This window comes from Bubalus bubalis, chromosome 15 (assembly GCF_019923935.1).
Source record: "Bubalus bubalis isolate 160015118507 breed Murrah chromosome 15, NDDB_SH_1, whole genome shotgun sequence".
Taxonomy (NCBI): Eukaryota; Metazoa; Chordata; class Mammalia; order Artiodactyla; family Bovidae; genus Bubalus; species Bubalus bubalis.
Genome location: NC_059171.1, coordinates 21,408,256 through 21,435,736, shown reverse-complemented (window position 1 = coordinate 21,435,736; position 27,481 = coordinate 21,408,256). Strand labels below are relative to the sequence as shown.

General features: G+C 35.9%; 1 protein-coding gene across 18 annotated transcripts in view; it reads right to left on the bottom strand.

Moving 5' to 3' along the window:
- RIMS2 (regulating synaptic membrane exocytosis 2) overlaps positions 1 to 27,481 on the bottom strand; it is a 539,581-nt gene that overhangs the window by 407,479 nt on the left and 104,621 nt on the right. For 11 of the 18 annotated variants that reach the window (XM_006053915.4, XM_025265138.3, XM_025265141.3 and 8 more), the window contains exon 2: positions 8,980 to 9,190. In XM_006053915.4, coding sequence (XP_006053977.2) covers positions 8,980 to 9,190 — 211 coding nt within the window. Of the gene's footprint in view, positions 1 to 8,979; positions 9,191 to 27,016; positions 27,104 to 27,481 lie in introns of all 18 variants that reach the window. The other 7 variants (XM_006053914.4, XM_045162776.1, XM_045162781.1 and 4 more) reach the window with 1 other exon arrangement.

Sequence of the window (27,481 nt, the reverse complement as noted above, 5' to 3'; positions counted from 1 at the left end):
CTATACCATCTGGGTAGTCACTGTATCTTTTCTTTTGCTCAGAGGGTTCATATTCTAAACTCACATCAGTATTTGCCAATTTCTACATTATCTCCAACCTAGTAACTGAAGACTGAAGAGAATGAAGAGGCTCCAAATGACAAGAAAGAAAGCACTATTTAGAAGACCTCAGCTAAAGGATATTCCCTTTGGGTTTTATGCCAATTTGAATTTGGGAAACTTGAAAAGACTTCAAGTTTTAGTCTGATTCATCATAAAGAATCAGAACAGAAAGATTCTATCTGTGTTTGCAGGAAGTCACCAGGCTCCAGAGCAGTTCCAAATTCAAATCAGACTTCTAAAAGATAGACATCAGCAGATTATTATAATCTATTATCAAATTTTATATTTCTTAGGATTTGTAAATTATAGTTATATATAATATTTAACATGAGGATAAAAAATAAGCATTTTACCAATCTCTAAAACATATTTTGAGAAAAATTAAAATATCTTAAATACTTAACTATGATTATATACTTCGGAAAACCCATGTTCAATGTTATTGTGACTCATTATTACAAAAACTGAATCTTTATACTAACTCAGAAACTTATTTTAAAAATTCTGACCAGTACAATGATCAGTTTAGGGGATATAATAAGATTAAAGGAATTCTTATCACAATGAGAAATATTATAAATGTTATAAAAACACATTTCCTTTAAAAAATACTAAATTCTAAAGAGGCAAGCTTCTTTAAGAATCAAGTAAAATAATCAAATTGTCATCTATAATATAATAAACTAAATGTCTTTCAGTAAACTCAGATAGCATACTTAAAATATATCTTACTGTTTAGCAATTATCATGCACTACAACTGTAACTAAACACTTGAGTAAATAAATTAAATATAACTATAAAATTAAATTAGCATTAATAACAATAAGAAAAAAATAATATTAGACAGAAAAAAGACTCTAACCACTTTGTCCTCCTGGTGTGAATATCCACGAAAGCAAGTTAGAAAGGACAGAAAAGACAAAACAAAAAATAAATAATTAATTCCATTCTTAAAACAAACTTTTTAAGACAATGAAATTAAAATTCTGGAAAATTTTAAACTACATTTTGACCAAAATATAAACATTAAGAGGAAAAACTTTTCCATACATTTCAAGCAAGAGCACGCTATATACTAGAATATATTAAGACATACAAAGAGAACAGTTTCTACAAAAGCAAGTAAATACCCAAACATCAGAAAAAGGAGAATGTTCTTTCCACAAATAAAATCTTAATTGAACACTCAATTAACTCAAAGGAAAAAACTAAAAAACGTTAAGGAAAAAAGCTTTTATGTACAAAGATAATAAAACACAGTATCAATGTTTAATTTCATCATATACTATCAAAAACTGACAAAATATAATTCTATATGAATTATTCATATTACTTCTAAAAGTTATTTGTCCCATTAATTTAAGCCTTCTAAACTTTATAACTTAAAAGAAAAAATAAGTAGAAATAGTCATTAAAGATAAAATATTATTGATCACAATTGGTAATTTGGGGTCATAGTTTCCTAACATTATAAATGTAGACAATAAAATAATATGTAAGATACCTGAGTTTTAAGGAAAGAATATAAAAAAGAATGACTATGTGTATAACTGAACCCCTTAGCTGTACACCTGAAACTAATACCACATGATAGATAAGCTATACTTCAATAAAATAAAAATTTAAAAAGATGTGGTACATATATACAATGAAATACTACTCAGTCATTAAAAAAAAAGCAATAATGCCATTTGTAGCAACATGCATGGACCTAGAGATTATCATACTAAGTAAAGAAAGCCAGAAAGAGACAAATACCATATGATATCACTTATATGTAGAATCTAAAATATGACACAACGAACTTATCTACAATACAAAAAACAGACACAGAGAACAGATTTGTGGTTTCCAAGGGGTAGGGGAGATGAAGGAAGGATGGACTGGGAGTTTGGGATTGGCAGATGAAAACTTATATAGAATGGGTAAACAACAAGGTCCTAGTGTATAGCACATGGGACTATACTCAATATCCTGTAATAAACCAGAATAGAAATGAATATTAAATAAATAAATAAGATGCATGATTTGTTCAAGAGAACATATTTAAATAGGGTAAAGTTTAAAATTATTACATTCATCTTTAATTAAACATAAATAATGATCATAATACTTCATAATGTAATAATAATGACCTGATATATTATAATAAGTTATATAAATTAAAAATTAAAATCATGTCTTTTTAGGCATCATCGTTTCTCTGAAACATTTCTAGTTGTATACCTTATGCAATTTTCTTAAACTCTCTAGACCTTTACTTTCTTATCTGCAAAATAGGAAATTAATATTTACTTTATACAGTTTCCTCAGAATTAAACAATATGAAAAGCTCTCCATACAGAGTGCCTGACACACAGTTCTATATCTGATATTCTAGCTGATTAAAACACAGGATATTGTGTAGAAGGGATAAGATGCATCCTCTGTATTATGATCTTGACTGATTAATTTGTTACAAATGTTAAAACTACAGGTCATATAAAAGCTATTGTAAAAAGAAAAGCAATTGTATGCAGGCAAGGAAAACTACTGGTGACCATTTAGTTTAACAAAAATCATTTATGGAGCACTCACATATGTGTATCAGGTACTATACTAGATTTATGAAACATGAAAAGTGAGTAAGACAGTTCTTGCCATCAAGGAACTAAATGTATTGAGAGGGAACTGAACAAATCCCTGCAGAACAGAAAGATGCCTGAAAGCAAGTGAAGAATAAGACACTACGGAAACACAAATGACTGATGAGATAACAGAACTTGGAAGAAAAAAAAATTGAAAGCTTCTGAGATGCAAGTAGGCCTCTAAAGTAATAAAGAGAATGTTGGCAAGACCAGTGAGGGAGAACATTTTATGCAAAGAACATGGAATATGTAAAAAGTACAAAAGCTCAAACGTGCCTGGCATATTTGGATACAAGTTAGCTGGGAATGACCCCTGGGTTGGGAAGACCCCTCAAGGAGGGCATGGCAACCCACTCCAGTATTCTTACCTGGAGAATCCTCAGGGACAGAGAAGCCTGCAGGGGGCTACAGCCCATGGGGTAGCAAAGAGTCAGACATGACTGGGCGACTAAGCACAGCACAGCTGGGAATGACTAAATTATAACTGACGTGTATGAACTAAAGTCTTCACAGTTAACTATATTAATAATCTGGCAAAAGCTTAGAAGCATAATACTTTCATAAAATAACTCACACTGCAGAAATTGTTTTAAAAAAGAAAAAAAATGAAGTCTAATAAATGAATTTGCTAATAGTTAATCCCTCTTAGAGCTTCCCAGGTAGCACTAGTAGTAAAGAACCCACCTGCCAATGCAAGAGACATAAGAGATGCAAGCTCAATCTCTGGGTCAGGAAGATCCCCTGGAGGAGGGCATGGCAACCCCCTCCAGTATTCTTGCCTGGAGAATTCCATGGACAGAGTAGCCTGGGGGGCTACAGTCCACAGGGTCACAAAGAGTTGGACACGACTAAAGCAAACTGGCACACACTCAATCCCTCTGAACAGATAATACAGGTTAAATTTTAGCTATAACATATACGTGGAAAATTTAGCTATCATACACATATGAAATATTACTCTACCATTGTATCTTTACTATCTTCCAATAAGGATAAAAAGTCAACACAAAATCTACAATGTAATTTATAAATAAGGCACAACATTGCTACTATTTTATAAAGTGTTTACTTTGCTAAAATGTGCAGACAGACTGGAAGAAGAAAAGTCTAGAAGCAGAAAGAACAGTTAGGAAGCTGTTGCAATACTTCAGGTAAGAAACATATGTGATAGTGGTATGAACCATATTAGTAGCAAGAGAAGAAGTAAACTGGTTTAGGAGATACGGAGAAGTATGGCCCCTTAAGACCTGATTGAGGAAGAAAGAGAGAAGCACTCCCAAAGCTTGGTTTGAGCAACCAGGAGAATAAGAAGGCAATTCCTTGAAAGAAAAAAACACATGAGAAGCAGATTTGGTGGAAAATAATGAATGCAAGTATAGATAAGGTGAATATGAGGTGACTATTAATTCATCTAAGCATAGATTTTCAGCAGGAAGCTACATAGATAGACTTGTAGCTCAAAAGAATAATCCAGCTAGTGAAATCACATCTGTAAATCATCAGCAAATAATAGAATCTGAAGCTATGAAAATGAATAAAATCTCCCAAGGAAATTGTTAAAGGAAAAAGGAAAAGTAAGGATAATGACCCAATATCAACAAAATACCTCTTCTCTTTGAACTGGCAAGCCTCCAAGGAAAAAAAGTTCAAAAAAAAGGACTAGCAATCTCTTCTAATCAGATTTTAGTAACACAATTTAAAGTTTCACTGTATTTGTCCAAAGTGATTTTAATCAAACTAGAATTGAGTTGCTTGAAAAACAAAGGTAATGTATAAATATGAAATATTATCAAGATCCTTAAGACATTAAAATCTCATGTGAAAAATAAAAACCAGCTGTGGAGTAGTAGTTTAATTTTAAACAAATAGAAAATCTGGATATTTTAAAATGACTACAAATGAATCTTCAATTGAATCATGGGGAACACATGTATACCTGTGGCAGATTCATTTTGATATATGGCAAAACCAAAACAATATTGTAAAGTTAAAAAATAAAATTAAATTAAAAAAAAAGAAATGTAAAAAAAAAAGACTAAATGGTCATTTCAAAGATTAAAGATTAGAATTACCTTATATATTTTACATATATATTCATAATGACGGAATCAGTTTAGGTATGCAACAAGGAACACACTAACCCAATATAAAATATGATCATTTAATTGAATAAGAAAACATATGTGAAAGGTTCTTTCATGGGACCCTACATCCCTGTTAGGTAAGAAGCAATACTATAGAAATTACTGCAAAACACTTTAAAAGCACTCAGTGCATGTGCCAGGTACATGTCTAAGTGTTGCACAAATATTAACTCATTTTGTCTTCACAATAGCCTTGTAAAATAGGTACTATTATTACAGGTGAAGAAGCTGAGGCAGAGAGACTAAGCATCTTATACTAGATCACAGAACTAGTAAATAACAAAACTGGGATTTAAGCTTAGTCTCACTTGGGCAAGAAGAAAAAACATAAACAATGTTACTACTACCCAATACAAAGTTGGAATGGTTACAGAAAGATCAGATAAAATACAATATTTCAGAGCCAAGAATATTTCCAAGAATAAAGAAAGTCATTTAACAATTATGCTATGCTATGCACCACCCTTATGGCAGAAAGTGAAGAGGAACTAAAAAGCCTCTTGATGAAAGTGAAAGTGGAGAGTGAAAAAGTTGGCTTAAAGCTCAACATTCAGAAAACGAAGATCATCGCATCCGGTCCCATCACTTCATGGCAAATAGATGGGGAAACAGAGGAAACATTGTCAGATTTTATTTTGGGGGGCTCCAAAATCACTGCAGATGGTGATTGCAGCCATGAAATTAAAAGATGCTTACTCCTTGGAAGGAAAGTTATGACCAACCTAGATAGCATATTCAAAAGCAGAGACATTACTTTGCCAACAAAGGTTCATCTAGTCAAGGCTATGGTTTTTCCAGTGGTCATGTATGGATGTGAGAGTTGGACTGTGAAGAAGGCTGAGCGCCGAAGAATTGATGCTTTTGAACTGTGGTGTTGGAGAAGACTCTTGAAAGTCTCTTGGACTGCAAGAAATCCAACCAGTCCATTCTGAAGGAGATCAGCCCTGGGATTTCTTTGGAAGGAATGATGCTAAAGCTGAAACGCCAGTACTTTGGCCACCTCATAGGAAGAGTTGACTCATTGGAAAAGACTCTGATGCTGGGAGGGTTTGGGGGCAGGAGGAGAAGGGGACGACAGAGGATGAGATGGCTGGATGGCATCACTGACTCAATGGACGTGAGTCTGGGTGAACTCCGGGAGTTGGTGATGGACAGGGAGGCCTGGCATGCTGCGATTCATGGGGTCGCAGAGTCGGACACGACTGAGCGACTGAACTGAACTGAACTGAACTGAACTGAATTGATGCTGTGCTAAGTCACTTCAGTCGTGTCCGACTCTGTGCGACCCCATAGACTGCAGCCCGCCAGGCTCGCCCGTCCCTGGGATTCTCCAGGCAAGAACACTGGAGTGGGTTGCCATTTCCTTCTCCGATGCATGAAAGTGAAAAGTGAAAGGGAAGTCGCTCAGTCGTGTCCGACTCTTAGTGACCCCATGGACTGCAGCCTACCAGGCTCCTCCGTCCATGGGATTTTCCAAGCAAGAGTATTGGAGTGGGTTGCCATTGCCTTCTCCATTAACAATTATAAAGAGGCCAATTATTTAATAGGATGTAATGATCCCAACTGCTTATGCAACTAAAAACAGAACTTTAAAATATATAAAGTCAAAGTTGATAAAACTGAGAGTTACATATTTGAATACCCATCTTTTAATAATTGGTAGAAAAAACAATGTGGAAAATAAACAAGGATTTAGTAGAGTTGAACAACTCTATTAAACAATTTGACCTACTGAACATTTAAAACCACTGTCAAAAAATAACAGAGTATACACTCTTTTCAAAACACACAGAACATTTGTCAAAATAAAGCACAGTCTGGGCCATAAAATAAGTATCAGTACATTTCAAAGGACTCAAGGCATACGAAGTATATTTGGGACCACAACAGAATGAAATTAAAAATCATGAACAGAAATATCTCTAGAAACTTCCACCTCAAATATTTAAAAAACAAATAACATACTTCTAAGTTATTCATAAGTTAAAAAAGAAAAGTAAAATTAGAAAATTTTTCAACTGCATGAAAATGAAAAGACAACATATTAGAATTTGAGAGACGCTACTGAAGCAGTACTTAGGGGAAATTAATAGCACATGAGGCCTGTATTAGAAAAGAAGGAACATCTCAAAGCAATAACCTCAGCTTCCACCTTATGAAACCAGAAGAAAGAAGAGACAATTAAACCCACAGTGAGCAGCAGAAAACAAATAATAAAGATCAAAGAAGAAATCAACAATTTAAAAATCAATAAAACAAAAAACTGGTTCTTTGATAATATCAATAAAATAGGTCAGTATCTGTCAGTCTGAAGAGGGAAAAAGAGAGAAGATACAAATTGCCAATATCAGGAATGCAAGAGGCAGCATCACTACAAATTATACAGACATTAAAAGAATGATAATGGAATATATGATTCTAATAAAGTCAACAACGTACGAGGAACTAAACAAATTCTTTGAAAGATACAAATTACCAAAGCTCATTCAAGAAGAAAAACCAGATAACCTGAATAATCCTATATCTACTAAATTGAAACTGTACTTAAAAACTTTCCCCCCAAAATAGAACCGTTTGCCCAGATGGCTTCACTGGTAAAATCTATAAAACATTAAAGGATAAATGATACCAACTCTACAGAAACTCTACTAAAATACTGGAGAGAAAGAAATACTGCCCAATTCATTTTATCCGGTCAGCATTACTCTAATGCCAAACTCAAAGACAAACATCACAAGAAAAGAAAGCTACAGATATTAACCTTCATAAACACAAAAGCAAAAACTGTAAACATAATTTTATCTAATCTAACTCATTAACATGTAAAAGATATAATCCATCATAACCAAATGGATTTATTCCAGGAATACAGAGTTGGTTTAACACTTCAAAATCAATCAAAGTAGTTCATCATATTAACAAAGAAAGCAAAAACATATAATCAATCACAATAGACGGAGAAAAAGTATTTGACAAAATTCAACATCTATTCTTAAGGTAGACAAACAAACAAAAACTTTTAGCAACATTTATGAAGAGCTGACAGCTAACATAATACTTAATAGTGAATGCTTTCTCCACAAGATGAGAACAAAATAGGAATGTCTCTTCTCATCACTTCCACTCAAAATTATACTAAAGTTTCTAGCCAACACAACTAGTCAAGGAGAAGAAAAATAATCAGGTAACCAGGGAGAAAGATAAAGAAAAGTTATTAGTTCTGGGTAAAACAAAGAATGAGAAAAGGGAAGCAATGAGAAAATGGAGAAATTAAATCACAAAGGGTAACAAATTCCCATTATGTCTAAGTAATGTATGTAAAGACATCAGCTTCATATTTTTAAGCTCCCTAAGAACTGATTGATAAATATCTCCTACTAAGAAGGAGATAAATGCAAATTATAAAGAACTAATTGAGACCATTTAAAACACTTCTTTTGCTAATTTCAGCATAGCATTCTTTGGGAAATTTTAATATATTCCCTAAAGTGGATGGATAAACTACAAAAATCTAAAACAGGTGTGAAACACAGCCTTAACATTTTTTCTTTAAATTCCACATTCTAATGTTTTTTTCATTAATGTTAAAACAAAAATAAAGGGTATTGTAGCCTCGAAAGCTATAAAATTATGAAACATAGAATCTCAAAGCCAGAAAGAGCCTCCTTCAGAAAGAAAGGAAATATAGGCCAAAAGAAGAGCAGATCCACCAAGCTGATAAAATCATGTGAGGTAATCAAAAACGCTGTGACAGAACTCAAACACTAACCAGCTGTGTGACTCTAAGAATGAACCCTGGTGTTTCTGGATCTGAGTTATCTACATCTATAAAATAAGGAATTAGGCCAAATGATCTCTAAATTCTCTTCATGTTTGGAAGTCTAAGATCCTATGAGTCTAAAAGATCATAAGCTAAAGAACAAAAACAATGAGATAAATAGCTTTTTAATTCAGAGGAAAGTTTTTTTAATTCTTTTATCTGAACTGAAGACACTAGGGAAGGTTTCTGTTCATTGATTAACCTGAATGTTAATTTCAGTTGTCTATTTTATTCACGATAAGCGTAAGTATGAGAGAATTACGAAGTTCAGCTTTCATCCTGTACCTTGTTTGAGCGTAACGACACTCGACCTCCACAGCGAGCACAGAACTTGGTTTGGCAATATGAACAGTTATGGCCACATCCGTCAGCAAACTTGGTTTTGTGGCAGATGCCACAGGTTGGAGCATCACCCTTCTGTTCTTGCTGCTGCTGTGATTCTTCACCCATCTTCTTTACCTGCTCCTTATACATTTCAAACTGCTGATGAAGTTTTCTGCAGAGAAAACAGACAAGAAAAATTTGGTTTTCTGATGGTCTCAAAAAATAGTAATAATTACCACAATCTGTGGACACAATTTTATATCTGAAAAATCCATGTAAGAATAAAGAATAAAAATTTAAACTTTCTGTTGATAATAACATCTTTTATGGTGCACAACATCGTAAAAGTGTAACTAGTTCTAACTTCTGATATACATGCTAATTTGATAAACAGTACAATTAACATACTTCTTTGAAAGGTGATTGTAAAATGTCTACCAACTATCTGCAATGTTTTCAATCATATACCATGAAATATTTATAATGTTACTTTTTCAAGAGTTTAGCTTCAGAAATAGACTGAGCGATATGACTTGCACAGGGAAACCAAAACCTATCAACTTCAAATCACCGAGACAGAACCTCAACTGGAATGCAATTAAGAATCAAAACAGAGAGGAAAACATTGGATGAGTGGTCTCACTAACTATCCAAATCTATTCAACAGTCTGGACATAAGCTGGCTGCAAAGACACTTGAAATATTAGGAGTCTACCAAATTAGGCAGTAGAAATAAAAGTAAGGCCTTTCCTGATTCTAGTTAAAAATAAATAGTGATAAAACTTTTACTATTATCTTTATACAAGATGGTTTCAAATGATTAAAACTATAATTTTGATTTACAAGTCAAAGTTCCTAGTCAGAACTAATGTTTAGGATTTACAAAGCTGCAAATAATGTCACTCTCATCCTAAAAAGGACAAAAGGCTAAATAATCTACAAGAGCATAACTTCTCTTGATCCCATCAGAGAGTTGAGGGTTATAAGACAAGCAAATAATCTTAACTCCAAGACAAACCCTTCCAAAGAACAACGGGACACACTATTCCGCCTTTGGCAGAGCACAGGAGAAAGAGGTGGCCACCAGACAGTTACAGGAAATTCACTAAAATTTTAGTGAAGTGAGGGCTAACATGACAATTTGGAATAGCTATGGGCCCAGGATCACAAGCACTGTTCCACATACCTGTACTGGTTATTCATGAGGAACAATGAGAGCAGGACATAAGAACAAAAAGAACCTTTTGGGGGTGCATATGTACAAATATAACAGAAGTGACTGACTAGTGGCTACTACAACACAGGAATTCCCCAGACTATTTCTCCTAAAAAAGTCAAAGCTGTAAGCCACAAGAAAAGGCAGTAAACTCTGTCATCCCCAGGACAAAGGCAAAGATCTACTGCAGCTAGGGAAAAGCTTGGGAGGGGAAAACCCCTCTTTTCATGAAGGAGGGACAGGAAATCATCTTCAGCCAAGAGCTTACCCACAGATCAAAGGCTTTTATCACAAAGGGGGAGGTAGAAACTCCTGCCCTAAACCATTCAGAGACACCAAGCCAACTTCCTTACTTGGGAAAAGGGAATAAGTACTCTGAGCAGGAGGCCTGAGGCCCTCGTAGACAGAGCCTGTCAAAGATGGAAGATGGAAAACACACAACAGAACACCCCAACCCTATCACAAGCCCAGTATCAAGAAATAAGCACCAGTATTCTGCTGCCGGGGAATGGGCAAGAACATGGAGAGAGGCCCTCTCCCTCTGTGATGTAAGTGGGTAAGAACAGCTGAAGGCTTAGCAAAACAAACAAAAACAAACAAACTTACAGTACGCCTGCATTCACCCCAAGCAAAAAGCAGCAAGAGCTCTCTGTTAGAGAAATCTGAAAACAGCCCTAAAGATACCAACACCATCCAGACCTATCTGAGCCCCTGACCTGACAAGTGATTTCACACCCCAGCGGCTCAGCGGTTAAACATTCGCCTGCAATGCAGGAGACGCAGGTTTGATCCCTGGGTCAGGAAGATCCTCTGAAGGAAATGGCAACCCACTCCAGTATTCTTGCTGGGAACTCCCATATTCTTGCCTGGGAAATCCCATTCTGCTAGAGGAGCCTGGCGGGTCACAGTTCATAGGGTTGCAAAGAGCCGGACATGACTTAGCAACTAATAACAACAACAAAGGGAAAGAACATATGATTATGTCAAAATATGCTGAGAAAGTGCCTAAATCAGCAAACTAGGAATAGACAGAAACTTCCTTAACTCAATAACAGTATCCACAAAAGGGTCTACAGCTAACATCATATTGTATTTGAAATACTGAGTGCTTTCCCCCTAAAATCAAGAACAAAGCAAGGTGGTGTCTCTCACTACTCCTAATCAACACCAGACTGGAAATCCTAGCTAATGCATTAAAGCAAGAAAAACAATAAAAATTAAACCATAGAGGTTGGAAAGGAATATTTTTAAACTGAGCAGATGGCATAATTGTCAATGTATAAAGTCCCAAAGAAACTATTAAAAAAAAACTCCTATAATAGATGAGTCTAGCAAGGTCATACAGAGAAGGCAATGGCAACCCACTCCAGTACTCTTGCCTGGAAAATCCCATGGACGGAGGAGCCTGGTAGGCTGTAGTCCATGGGGTCGCTGAGCGACTTCACTTCTACTTTTCACTTTCATGCATTGGAGAAGGTAATGCAACCCACTCCAGTGTTCTCGCCTGGAGAATCCCAGGGATGGGGGAGCCTGGTGGGCTGCAGTCTATGGAGTTGCACAGAGTCGGACACGACTGAAGCGACTTAGCAGCAGCAGCAGCAGCAGCAGCAAAGTTACAAGATACATGCTCGATATACAAAAACAATTGCCTTTTTGTATACTAGCAATAGACAGTTGGAAATCAAAATTTTTTAAAGTAGTATGCAAATGGCATCAAAATGAAATAAAAGTCTAAGGTATTAATCTAGCAAAATATAAGCAGACTTTCTTTGGTAAGAACTATAAAATACTAAAAATTAAAAGAGATCTAATTAATAGGAGAAATAGTCTATATTCATCATGAGAAGCTTCAGTACTATTAAGATATCAATTCTTTATAAATTGATTCAATGTCATCTCAAATCACAATCTCAGCAAGAATTCTTTAAACAAATTGACAAGCTAAATCTAAAATTTGTATGGAAAAGCAAAACTCTCCAATTAGGCAACACATTTTGAAAAAGAAAACGACTGAAGAACTCACACTACCTAATTTCAAGACTTACCATAAAAACTACAGAAGTAATCAAATATTGGTAAAGCATAAACACATACAGTAAAACAGAGTCCAGAACAGTCCAATACTTAAATGGTCACTACTTTTTTAAAAAGATGCCTAGGTAACTCAACAATAAAGTATAGTCCTTTAAAACAACAGAAAATCCATGTGTAAAAATAGTAATTGGAAATCCATTGTGTAAAAAAATAAACCTCAACCCATACCTCATACCTATATGAAAATTAACTCAATGTATTACAAAACTGTAAACAATAGATTACAGAACTAAATACAATGACTAAAAGTATAAAACTTGTAAACGAAAACATTGAAGAAAAGTGTGGCCTTGGGTTCAACAAAGACTTCTTAGCTAGGTTAGGCAAGGTATAGGCTCTAGACCTTCAACACAATTTAAAAAGCGTGAACCAGAAACCTGCCAACGACAATACGTAAATGAATGGATATAGCTAAGCTCCAATAAAATATTATTTATGGATGCTGAATCTTGAATTTCATGTCATTTTTATAATCTCAAAATATTATTATTAAAAAAACAATTTTTTTCAACATTTTTTAAATGTAAAAGCCATTCGTAATTCACTGGTTATACAAAAACAAGTAGTGGGCCAGATGTGGCCTGTGGATCACAGATTGTCCAATTTTATATGATATGATTTAATTTATGTAACAGAAAAAAACAAAATTATAAGGACAGACATCAGATCAATGGTTGCTAGGGAGTGGAGTAGAGCAAGGGGACTGACTACAAATGGATGCAAGGAACATTTGGGGTGAGGAAAATAACCTATGTCTTGATTATGGTGGTAGATATTACTGTGTATGTTTTCTAGAATTTACTGAAGTGTATGCCTCAAAGGAATGAATTTTACTGGTAATAAATATAACCTTAAATAAGTTTGACTTTTAAAAAACAGTCAGTTTCAAAGTGCTAACCTATAATCAGTGTGTGTGCTCGGTAGCTCAGTCATGTCCAACTCTGCAACCCCATGGACTGTAGCCTGCCAGGCTTCTCTGTCCATGGAATTTCCAGGCAAGAATACAGTAGCACGTTGCCATTTCCTAATCCAGGGTATCTTCCTGACCCAGGGATTGCACCCACATCTCTTGCACCTCTTGCATTGGCAGGTGGATTCTTTACCACTGCATAAGATGGGAAGCCCCCAACCTAAAGTCAGCAGGTAAATTTAAAATAGAGCCATGTAAGTCCTTTTATCTCTGCAACCACAAAAGCACATTTCCAGTTTCATACCAAATATTAATAAATTCAAACAGCTATGCCAGTTTTTTTTTTCCTATAACTTCAGGTAACATACTATTTTTCCCTGATGGTCTTTCACCAGGTTTAAGTGAATCTCTAGTAACACAAAATAAGCATCACTACAAGAGACCAAAGTTCATAAAACGTGTACAAGAACAAGCATGATTTTAAGTGGACCATGAATGAGCTCTGCATCAGAGCTTCTCCCACCATTTGGAAGAATCATCTTTCTACGTGTGAGGTGACTATACATTTCTACTGTATACCTGTTTATACACTTATGATCTCTGGCATGATCGCTCAGTAAATGGCTGAACCTCTCTGGGAGAAAGAGAAAGAAGAAGAAAATTAGAGCAAATGCTTTGTTTTAGTTCTAGAGGCACTGGAGTACTAGGCAAGTTACCAAGTCAAGTTACACTGGAACAAAAGTAGAAATCTTTTCGTAGAAGCAAAAAGTAGAAGCAAACTGTGCTACGTAGGGCCTCCAGGGAAATAGAAACCCCAGTTTTCACACATAGGGAGAAGGCCAGTAACATAAGTAGAGAAATCAGTAATTATGTATCCCAAAGTGCTAGATGAGAGCTATTGAAACCGCTCTCACAATAAGAACTGTAACAGTCCCTGACACTGGAGCATTATTGGGGCTGTGGGATGGGATCAAATCTTTCCTGCTGTAGGGAGCAGAGAGAGAGAGAAGTGAAAAGTTCAGACAGGACTAATCTACAATAGTTTGAGGAGGTAAGAGAGGACTTTTACAGAGTTTGTTTTTTTTTTTTTTTTTTGTAGTCATCCTTCCAGTCCTATAAAATGAGAAACTACAATATGTAGAAGTGATGGTGTACAAGCAGATTCAAGAGCTCAATCATGTTCCTTGCCAAAGAGATCATTTTTCCCCTTCCCATTTATACATAGACCAAATTCTATCTCTGCTTCCTCATCCCAGTCATCTTCAACCAACCTAATCTGGTTTCCAGTCTACTTCTTAATCCTCACAAAGTTTACCAACAGCCTCCCTGTACCTAAAACTAACGGACAAATTTTTTTAGTCTCCATCTTACTGGGTTCTCAACAGTACTTGAAATTATGTTCACTGCCCACTTGGCCTTCATTATATTTTTCTGGTTTTCTCCTTGTTTCTCTAGACTTTCATGCTCTTTTTCCTTTGAAGGTCAAGATTCAGGCCTCTCTTCTCTTTTCATTCTGTGTCTACTTAGGCAGTGTTACCCATGCCTGACTTCACTTTCCTCCTACATATAAATGTAAATCCTCAGTTCAGACTTTTCCTCTGAGCTTCAATATTCAATTGCCTACTTCACATCTGTATTGGGAAGTCTCGACGCCACTTGAATTTCAGTGCATATCAAAGTGAACTTGTAATTTTCCTATTAAGCCAAATTCCCTCCCAGTTTTTCCTATTTCAATAAATTGTGACACCATTTAATCATGCAGCCCTGAAATATAGAATTATTCTAGAAACACCTTTATCCTTCAAATGCATAATTAATCTATCATGAAGTCCTTTCAATTTTACTTCTTAAATGTGTCCTAAATCCTTCCACTTGTCTCTATATCCATGCTCAATACCATAGGCCTTGTTATCATCAATGCCCACCTAGCCTCCCAGCTAGGCTACTCACATTCATACTTCTCCCCTTCTGCATACTACAGAAAAATTATCTTGTCATCTCACTGCTTAAAAAACTCTAATGGCTTCTGACTGCTTTCAAGAAAAAGAAAAAACTTCTTATGAAGTCTGTTACAAAGTCTTGAATGTTCGCCCACACATTCACCTCTTCAACCTCATTTTTTTGCACTGTTTCTTTCCCTTCTTTCTGCTAAAGCTACTCATCCTTTAGACTCACTATGGTGCATCTCATTACAGGATGCATTTTATACATCCTCCTGCCTCCTCCCAGAATAGATTGCAACACATGCCTTTTTTTTTCTTTCTCTCTTTTTAAACTTTAGGTATCCAAAATAGAGTTGATCATGAGGTTGCTTCGCTGATTCATGCTTGGCTCCCATTTTAATTAATTGTTTTCCCCTTCCCCAATGTGACTTCCTTTCCCTCAGGAACCAGTCTTTAAATTTTTCTAGTAAAATCTAAATAGACTATAGCCAATGTGTCTGTGGCTTATTTTGTATCAGATAGATAGATATTATTATAAATATTCTATTATTCCTGTTCTACAGAGAGGCTATTTTTGCTTACAGTCACACTGCTAGTAAGTAAAGCCAGATCAAAATTCAGCTGCAGAATCAGAGTGCTAACCACTAGAAGTTCACACTTGAATGGATATATAATTTTCCTTATTTACATTTTATTCATCCCTTGTTTTTTAAAAGTTAGCACTTTATTCTGGAAAAGAATAGACTTAACATGTATAACTGAATCACTGTGCTGTACACGTGAAACAAACATGAATTTACAGCGCTCCCCATCGGTCGCATTACTGTCTGAACTCTACCTCCTATCAGACCAGAGGTGGCATTAGACTCGCATAGGAGCATGAACTGGAACCCAACAGTCAAGGTAGAAAATCATGAGTGAAGTGAAGTTGCTCAGGTGTGTCCGACTCTTTGAGACCTCGTGCACTGTAGCCTGCCAGGCTCCTCCATCCACGGGATTTTCCAGGCAAGAAGACTGGAGTGGACTGCCATTTCCTTCTCCAGGGAGAATATCATGAGACTGCCACAAAATACAGAGAAGGCAATGGCACCCCACTCCAGTACTCTTGCCTGGAAAATCCCATGGACGGAGGAACCTGGTAGGCTGCAGTCCATGGGGTCGCTAAGAGTCGGGCACGACTGAGCGACTTCACTTTCAACTTTTCACTTTCATGCATTGGAGAAGGAAATGGCAACCCACTCCAGTGTTCTTGCCTGGAGAATCCCAGGGACGGGGGAGCCTAGTGGGCTGCCGTCTATGGGGTCGCACAGTCGGACACGACTGAAGCGACTTAGAAGCAGCAGCAGCCACAAAATAGAAATAAAGTGCACAATAAATGTAATGTGCTTGAATCTCGCAAAACCATCCCCCCACTTCCCAGTTCATGGAGAAATTGTCTTCCACAAAACCAGTCCCTAGTACCAAAAAATGACGGGGACTGCTGCTCTGTAACATGTGTCAGTCAAAAAGTTCGTTTGGGTTTTTCCATAACATCTCACAGATGAATGAACTTTTTGGCCAACCCAGTATTTCCAATAAGTTATAATATTTCTGTAATGACATATTTACAAACACATACATGTTTTTCTCTAAGGAATGTATGCAGGAATATAATAGATATACTCAAGTTCAGTAAATACTTCTAAACTTCCTTCTCAAATGGCTTAACTCAGCACACCTGCAAACAGGGTATGACGGTTCCAGTTTCCTCTTATCCTTGCCGATATGTGATATTATTCAACTTAACAAAATTTTACAGCTTGGGTATATGAAATGTTTTATTTTTTTAAGTTTATGTTTTTCTGACTCCTAATGAAGTTCAGCCAGTTGGACTGTCCCACCTATAAACTACCTACTCATGCCATCCTTTACCAAAACTCTACTGGATTTCCTGGGGGACTTTTTTTGTTTGTTTTGCTTGTTTGTAGAAGAACTTTGTATAGCCTGTATGCTAACTCTTTATAAATTGAGCGTAGCAAAAGTTCTAGTCTGACAAATAACTTCTAATTCTTTGTTAAGCACAATTCTTTAATTTTGATGCATTCCAATACATCAGTTTCTCCCTGTATGGTTTGTGGTTTTGGTGGCTGGCTATAAAAAAAATTCTTACTTACCCCTAAGTCAGTCACAAAAAAATTCTATAATTTCTTCTAGGAGCTTTATAATTTTGCCTCTCACATTTAGGCTTTTAATTGATCTAAAGTTTATTTTTATATGTAATGTAATGCAAGAATTTAATTTCAATCTTTTTCACATAGAGACTCTATTTTCCCAGTACCATTAAATAGCCCATCCTTTCGTCCACTGATTTGTAATAGCAGTCTATCATATATTTAGTTCCTACATGTGCAATGGTCTATTTATAGAGTCTATATTTTGTTTCATTGGTTTTTGGTTTGTTCGTACTCCAAAACAACATTGTTAGAATCCAAACTCCAAATATAATGAAAGGTATAAAAGATCTTAGGAATATAAACATATATTTAAGCTTATAAATATAAATATAATGGTAAATATGTAATTCCCAGATAGTAGATATTGTAGGCCTTGTGGATCTGTCACAGCTACTCAACTTTGCCAAATAGATGTGAGAATAGTCACAGAAAAGCAAACAAAGACATGAGCTTGACTGTGTTCCAATAAAAGTTTATTTACAGAAATAGGCAATGGACAGGATTTGACCTACAGGTCATATTTTGTAGATCCCTGATACAAAGAGTCAAAGATAATACTCATATTTAATTTAAAACTTTTCTTACAAATATTTAAAGACATATGCAATAATATATCAATTTAGAAATAGTTTTTTCCACTTTAATTCAAAAAGCTATTTCATCCAAATTTTTCGTGTCTATTTTCTCCACCCTCACCAAAGCAGCTCACTGAATTCAGTGTTTTCAAAAGTAATTTCTTCATTCTGAGTTCTTTAAGAAACAGACATTATTCAATCTGTTAGTTCCCAGTAATCCTGCCGTTCCTGGTAATTTTATGCCCAGTCACATAGATTTTTGTTGCTGTTGTTGTTTTCCCATTCATCTTTTTGGGGGGTGGGGTTCATGATTTGTGTAACACTGACTTTCATCAGATGATGAGTTTTAAGTTGTGCTTTCTATAAGCTCATGGCATACAGTTATAGAATGTAACCATTAAATGCAGTCACACACATTACAGAGTGTTTTTCAAACAGCAGAGTGCAACCCAATACAAGGACATAAAATAAATTTAGCAAGCCAGGACTCACAGTTTAATGAACTAGATCAAAACATTGGAAAGAGTGCACGATTTCTTATAAATCTTATTTCTATTACATATATATGTATGTAGGTATGTATATACTGGGTTATAGTGCAAAATATATATTTTTTATGAATGCAAGCTTTTTAAAAAAAGTATGAAAGTTACTGCTTTCATAATCAGCTAAGAGTAATAATAATAATAAAATAATAATAATTATTATTATAAAAGAATAAAAACATATGTCATACAGCTGGCCATCCCAGTCACATACCAAGTCTCTCCTCTGAATTTCTAAATAGCTGCCTAAGCGACTATTACAAATGTAATGTGTTTCTAAAATACAGATCTGATCATACCATCCTGCTCCTCTGCCTGGAATGTCTCTCTCTCTTTCTTGGTCAGAGGCAGAGGCACTGAAACATCAAGCACTAGGGCATGGACAGAAACAGTACCTACAGTATTATCAAATAAATAAGTGGGAAACTAGGGACCCGGACATAGTAACTAGATTTAATGTTTGAAAATATTTTTAAATAGCTGAAGTACTTCACTGTTCCAAATAACTGAAAAATTTTCCAAATAATATGAGAAATAATGGCATCTGAACATATATCACAGCACTGCTGCTGCTGCTAAGTCGCTTCAGTCGTGTCCGACTCTGTGTGACCCCAGAGACGGCAGCCCACCAGGCTCCCCCATCTCTGGGATTCTCCAGGCAAGAACACTGGAGTGGGGTGCCATTTCCTTCTCCAATGCATGAAAGTGAAAAGTGAAAGTGAAGTCGCTCAGTCATGTCCGACTCTTAGCGACCCCATGGACTGCAGCCTACCAGGCTCCTCTGTCCATTTTCCAGGCAAGAGTACTGGAGCGGGGTGCCATTGCCTTCTCCGATATCACAGCACTACTCACAGCCAAAAATTGGAAACAATCCCACCGCACAGAAATAGTAAAAAATAAATTGTAGTATATCCAAATACTAGACTGCCATACAGTCATGAGAATGAATGAAATACAACTAGATGCAATCATATGAATGGATCTCACAAACACATTAAACAAAATATTATAGACACAATATACCACATGATTCTATTTGTTTGAAGTCTAAATATAAATACGCAAAATATTATGTGGTGTTAAAAAAATTCAAGTTAAAAAGTCACTCCCAGGGGTGAGAGAGAGCCCTCTGTGGAAGAGAGCATGAGAAAGAGATCCTGGAAGTATGGCAATGTTCTTCTTTTTGCATTCAGTGATGGTTTCCAGATATATTCACTGTCTGGCAATTCAGTGAGCTATATATTTTCAAACTGTGCACTTATCACTACATATACTATGTTTTAATAAAAACTTTACTTGGCAATAAGCACTTTGATACTTTTATCAATTTTTCTAAATGCACTGTCTGAACAAGTGAACTATCATCACCATTTTTCTTTATTTATTGATCTCTCTTTTTTTTTTTTGGAGCCAAAAGGAATTTAAGGTGGTTCTAACCTAAGGTACATGACAGATGTAGTCAATTTTAGACCACTCAGGTTGAAGAATATCTATGCTGGACCTGGAAACATATTTATGTGGAGAAACTGCTTTCACTATGTCACAAGTTCGATCAACTGCTTTGATCAGTCAAGCATCAATAGCTTACAAGAAAACATCTTTGTCCATATCATCCTCAATCTTCAAAAAAATACAAGTAGAATTTTTTTAATTAAGTGAAAGTGAAGTCACTCAGTTGTGTCTGACTCTTTGGGACCCCACAGACCATAGCCCACCAGGCTCCCCGTCCATGAGATTCTCCAGGCAAGAGTACTGGAGTGGTTTGCCATTGCCTTCTCCAGGTTTTTAAGTAAAATTAACAATACTTTCAGTGACCCTTCAATTTCCATTGTCATTAGCCTTCCAAAGAATAAAATCAATTTTGAGGCAGGTCCATCAGCTTTCTTATATAACTTAATAATAAGCTGCCCACACATTAAGAAATTTCACTTTTGACCCTAAAATCAGCCCTACTGCAAGTTAACATGATTAAGCAAAGGGATCAGGTTATACACTTAGTCTTATCAACAAAAGGTATAAGCAGGATTTCCAAAACATCCTTCTACTGCTAAGTCACTTCAGTCGTGTCCGACTCTGTGCGACCCCATAGACGGAAGCCCACCAGGCTCCGCTGTCCCTGGGATTCCCCAGGCAAGAACACTGGAGTGGGTTGCCATTTCCTTCTCCAATGCATGAAAGTGAAAAGTGAAAGTGAAGTCGTTCAGTCGTGTCTGACTCCTAGGGACCCATGGACTGCAGCCTACCAGGCTCCTCCGTCCATGGGATTTGCCAGGCAAGAGTACTGGAGTGGGTTGCCATTGCCTTCTCCTTCTAAGGGACACTCTATGACATGAAATCTACAGATTTCGTCTTCTAAAGAGAAAGGAGAGAAAAACTACCTCAGTGTTATGATGGAAAAGACTGTATAATAAGTCACATTAACAATTAGCACTTCAGCAAAAGCCTCAAAAATGTTGATCCTTTGACTCACGTTTCACAACTAAAAAGACACAAACAATTTTGCATGAACTGTTGGAAATCTGCTCTGTCAGGAGACCTTAAATAAAAGAGTCTTAAGAATCTCCCAGAAATAGTCTTTGAAGAGAAAGAGCTAACCAGCTCTTGGATCAAGCAGATAACACACCAAAGTAGACAGCTTCCATCCAAGAACAGAAGAATGATTTTCTAGTATCTCTGTTCCTCCTTTAAAAATTATTTTGTTAACTATCTTATTTATTATTGTTCCTTGGAATCTCTAATGTTCTCAGTATGCTTTCATATACTTTCACTGTTAACCCTTTTTAATCTCCTTTCACTGCCACCTGCACATGTGCAGCCTCAGCTGTCTGACTCTTTGCGACCCCGGGGGCTGTAGCCCGCCAGGGTCCTGCCACCTAGGAGAATGCAAAAAGATCTCCTTGTAATCCCACTGACAAAATTGTAGGGGTACTCCTTGAAACACCATATACCATTAATTTCCTTTCTGTGAGAGGATACTTCTGTATTTGAATTTTCTTCACATTATTAACCTTAACTTTCAGTACTGTACAAATCAGACCTTGATCTCAAGTCATTACAGCAGTTTCAGAAGAACCAAGAGAACTAAGAGTGGGGACTGGAGTTATCTTTGCTACAGCAGCATTCTTTTGGCAAGTTGTTTGGCATCCAGAAATTAACACCTCATTGCAATAAATGAGAATCAAACGAAACCTAACTGCAGTTGATATTACTGTGTGGGTTCAATCACTTTAATTGTGGCTGACTCTTTTGCAACCCCATGGACTATAGCCCCCCAAGCTCCTCTGTCCATGGGATTCTCCAGGCAAGAATACTGGAGTAGGTTGGCATTTCTTCCTCCAGGGGATCTTCCTGACCCAGGTATCAAACCTGTGTTTCCTGCATTGCAGGTGGGTTCTTTACCCACTTAGCCACCTGGGAAGCTGTCGATGTTACTAGTGCTCACTATAAATAGAGTCGCCTCTCTTCATGAGGACATGGACCTTCTAGACTTCCTTGCAGTTAGTTAAGAGCCTTGTAACAAGCTTTGGGCAATGAACTGTGAGTAAAGGTAACCTACCTCACTTCCTGTTTTACATAATTAAGAATGAATGTGAGTTCTCCCTTCTCTCTCTTGCTGAGATGCAGCAAACCTAATAGCTATGAGTTCTAATTGGCTTGCCAACAAGACGGAAGCAGCCTGGATTGCTAAACTGCCACGGGGAAGAGAAGAATTCTAGAATCCCATAAGTAAGTCTTAAATTTTTCAGGGGCTACTGCCCCTGGTCTATGACTGTCACAAATGCTTCTCAGCTTTTTTTTCCCTTTGGGAGAAATAGGAAGGTTAGAGAGGACTGTAATTAGGTTATTTCTCTACTCTCATGTTGGTTGGGCTCTGGTTAAGTAGTTTCCTTTCAGAATGAAAATCTCTTGGAATATGTCAAAAATGGTTGCTTATCCCGTCCATTGCTGGAAGTAAGAGAGAATTTTTCACTGAGATTGAGAATTTGGTAGAGTTCATGGATGGCTTCCCTGGTGGCTCAGCTGGTAAAGAATCCACCTGCAATGCAGGAGAGCTGGGTTCGATCCCTGGGTTGGGAAGATTCCCTGGAGAAGGAACAGCTACCCACTCCAGTATTCTGGCCTGGAGAATCCCATGGACTATACAGTCCACGGACTCACAAAGAAAGGGAGCATCTTTCACTTTCTTGGGCTTCCCTGGTGGCTCAGCTGGTAAAGAATCCGCCTGCAATGCAATGGGTTCCATTCCTAGGTTGGGAAGATTCCCTGAAGAAGGAGTGGCCTGGAAGAAGTATTCTGGCCTGGAGAACTCCAGGGACTGTATAGTCCACAGACTCACAAAGAGTCAGACACAACTGAGCAACTTTCACTTTTACTTTCATGGAAGTAAAACTCATAAATCTAGGGTGGGGGCTCCCTAAAGGCTGGACTTCCAGGAATCTTTAACTCCTAAGTTATTCTACACTCAGCTTTCCGTATTTCAACAACTTCCTACCAGTTCTTGGCCCCAGTGGGTTCTACTCCTAGAAATTCTCTCTATTTACCTCTCCTTTCAGTTGTCAGGGCACTGATTTGTCCCGTGACCTCACTTTTCTGATAGATCAAAGAAGAGTTGATTTTCAGTTTGTTCCATTTATCCAGCTCTTTTCTTGTAAGGATAGGAGTGACAGCTTCCAAATTCTTTGTATATCAAGGAGGAAACCAGAAGTCTCCACAATATTGTTTTTCATTACTTATCAGCATGTTTGAAGGTCAAACCTTTCAGAGCAGGAACCATAGTCCTTTTATCCCTGGATTCCTAGTAACCTGAATTGTTTTGGGCTCATCAGTTTTGGACATTCTTATCTGCTCTTCATCACACACTCTCTCACTGGGTCATCTTCTCTACTCTTCAAGCTTTATACACCATACTGACAACTCCAGAAGTTTTATCTCCAGTTAATCCATATCGTTCCTTTAAAGTTGGTTGACTTATTAGCGTCTTAGACTTTTAAAATTTAAAACTTCAGCTTTAAGTTCTACTTCTAACCAGTTCACCCTTTCTGCTTTTTGATCATAGTAAATGGTATCACCACCCAATAAATTCTTCCAGTCAGAAATCTGGCAGTCCTCTTTGGTTCTTTCATCTTCCTTACTAACTTCCTCTAAATCTACTCCACTAACAAATTACATCATTTCAATCCCCAAATATACCCTCAATCCACTTCCCTCCCTCTTCAGTGTAATCAACCTGGTCCAAGCCATCATAATCTCTAGCCAAGTCCTTCACAAAAGCCTCCTCGCTACTCTCTGAACCTCCATCCTCACGCACGCTATCCATAGAACAGCCAGATTGATTTTTATACATAAATTAAATCATATCACTCTGATGTCTAAAGTTGTTCAGTATGTTCCCTTTATACTGTGATTCAGATCTAAACTCCTTCTCACTCTCCAGAAGAACACTGCCCTGTCTGAGTTCTACACCTGGTCTCGCATTCCCTCTTGTCCACTATATTCCAGCCACACTAGTCTTCTTTGTGTCTCTCAAACCCTTCACTACTAAAACTTTCACCTGTCATGTTCCCTAAGCTTAAAAAATTCTTCCCCTTACCATTTTTTTTCCCTACTATTTCAAAAGTACATTTATTATTTAACATGTCACAATCTGAATAAAACACGATGGTTCAAAGTCAAACTAATCCAATTGGTTAGTTTATTTGTATCTTTGATACTAAGTTACATATTGGGAGCACCAAGTTAAAATAACAGTTGCATTAAAAATCATTTATATTTTTTCCGAGTATACCCTTTTTAATTATTCAAAGACTTGTTTTACACTCTACATATAATGTATATTACATTGCCTTACAGACAATTACATTTTGATGTTAAACCAAAAAAGTAGTGAAAGAAAGAAAAGAATTTAAAATTACTTAATTTGTATATTAGGCAATTTCTGCAAAGGCTGAATGAACTGACAACTGAAAATCAGCTCAATCCATTATCTATACTTTAATATTTATGGAAAGTCAAAGTTGGATACATTATTATACTTATACCTACATTTTCACATGAAATACCCAAATCAAAATTATATTCAAAATTCAAAATTACATTCCTGTTACATTTTTTAAAAACATCTATGAAATAAACAAGCTTCAAAATTATGGACTTCAAAGAACCTACATCATTAAACTTTTAAATAATCACATCATGGGATTTACAGGAATTCATTAAAATGAAATTACTATTCAGGAAATATTAGATTTTCAATACTGAGAGAATACTTACTTATTCTACTGTGAAATGTTTATACAAAATATGAAAAGCATAAGTTGTACTTTCTGACATTTATAAATTAAAATAAATACCTAGAATACAATGCTCCAAAATAATTTAATAGATAAGTGAACAAGCAGATTGGATGCTATCCCACTCAAATGGTAGTCAAAGAGAGAAACCTTGAGATGATTTGGAAATAAGAAATCCTAGACTCTGATTGAAAAGAAGATGAATTAAAGAAGATTCAGAAGAAACCCTCATCTGTAGATCAGAAAGATAAAAGGAAAGCTACTAAAAACTTATGTATCAGAAATCTTTAGCACAATAAGACTGTAAGATGAAGAGATGTAAGAGAACCTATTAGTTCTGATTTTTTTAAACTGTATAGGTCACAGAACAAGGAAAATGAATTAGTTGTCCAAAAAACTTTAATGGAAATAATATTTATTAATATAAAATTAATTTTTAAAACATCACAAAGTACTAGTCTCTTCTCCTAAAATATTCCTAGCCAAAAATCAAAGCAAATTGTATTATTTTTATTTTGAAATAAAGCTATTTCATTTCAAATATGCCTTGATCTTTGCTTATGCCAATCAAATGTTATTTTGTTTCAGTAATTAGAAATCACTTCTTAAGTTTACTAACAAAATATCTAATTTATTTAATATCTACTGTAATCTACTAAATAATGTAATTTAATCTTTATTATTTTCTAAAACATACAAAGAAGATACATAACTGACATCATTTTAAATTGAGACAAAGTTGCATCTAATTATACTTTGCTATTGATTTTACTCTGTTACCATGTTTCAGTGCCTTAGAGAAAAATGAGCAAAACAATAATATTTTGTGCAATTTTAACACTATTCTTGCTGATTAAAGAAATTATTTCTATCCCTTGGAACATATTATTCTTATAAGAGGATAAAACATAAAATCAGTTGTGAAGACACATTTACTGAGTTCTTACTGTGGGTCAGGCACTCTGCTAGATGTCAAAGATAAAATGTAGACAAGACAAACACGGGTCTTGATTTCAACTGGCTTAAATATAGCAACAGTCTCAACTATACATCTACATTATCAACTATTAGGAGGAGCATATCACAATACAGTTTTCTACTTCAACTGAAACTGAAACACTGACAAAAGCTAAAATAAAATGCATACAAGAGAACACAAAATGGATGAGGGGTTACCCTCAACAATAGCAAAACAAAAAGACATTACCTTCTAGTTTGGATTAAAGGCAAAAATATTAATGTTTTTCTGAATGTTTCATCTTAAGGTTCCTGGTAGCTATTCTTGTTCTCTCCTAGAGCGTGTGTCACTTTCAACCTGCCCATTCCTACAACCAAACCATCTTCTCCACAAACATAATTCCTACTTTTGGAAAGCACAAAGGCTGACTGGTAACAGCATTTCTGAGTAAGATGGCAATTATCATGGGGAGAGTGGAACTTATATCTACGCATTCTCACATTCTCCGAGTAACTTCCACTTTACAACATAAATAATATTTCTTGCACAAAGTTAAAAAGATACAAGTATGAACAACTTTTTAAAGAATGTGTTTCAATCTAGAAATAACTGAAATAAATGGAATTGACATATTTTAATGTTTCAGACCAATGTGAGAATAAATTGCTGCATTTCCCAAATTATGTTTCATAATCTAATGAAATATTCAGTGAAAACAGGACTTAGTAGTCACAGAAATTTAGTTAAGATTATATATTCTAACTAACACCTTTGTAGCATATTTAGACAGTCAGAAGTATTACAATAAAGAAATTCTCCTAGCCTTTAAAAAAAAAAACACCTGTATAAACTTGAACGAAGATTGAATCAGGGGCTGTGGGTGGGGGGAGGGGGTAAATACATCTTATATCTTCAGGAATTATTTTTTAAAGAAACATGCTTTGGAATATATTGCATTATTGGGATAATATTTTACTGGATAAATACACATAATGTAATTTATATTAAAGTTGGGGAGAGAATTACCTCTTTATTCTTACTACCCTATAAATTACCCTGTTTTCTTTTAATATTTCCATGGAATATGAAGCATAAAAGGTGAAAATATCATCTTCATAACCTAACAATGTTTACCATTGTTACCTAACAACATTTCTGAGGAATGCTGTTTCGAGGGCTGTATTTTAATACCTACTCTTCAGTATGTTATGCTATCAGAGATAATATTTAGTCTGTACAGATCAGCTTACTTACGTCTGGGGCTCCTTTTCATTTTGTTGTTTTTGCTGGGGCTGAAGAACGTTATTTACCAGTTCAGTGATCCCACTAAAGGGAAACCACCTGTTTAAATAAGCAAATAATGTGACTGAATAACCAAATGAATAAAACAACTGTAGGAAAATGTTTTCTTATCCATACTAATAAAAATACACAGGCACAGAAGCTACAGCCAATGGAAATATGAGCTTCAGTCATCATCCAGGCAGTCAGAATATAGGGAAATTAAGTTTGAACACTTAATCAGTCCACAAGCAGGCAGCAAAAAACTACATCTAGTCAGTGTGTGGATGAAGTTAAGAAGCTGCAGCAGCTCTCTTACAAGCCAGAGGGTCAGAAAGCAGAGACACACTAGCTGCAGCCTCTCCAGTATTAGTGTGAGCTAATACCATCCAAGGCGCAGGAAGCAGAATGGGGCAAAGCTACAGAAGTCAAGCCTAC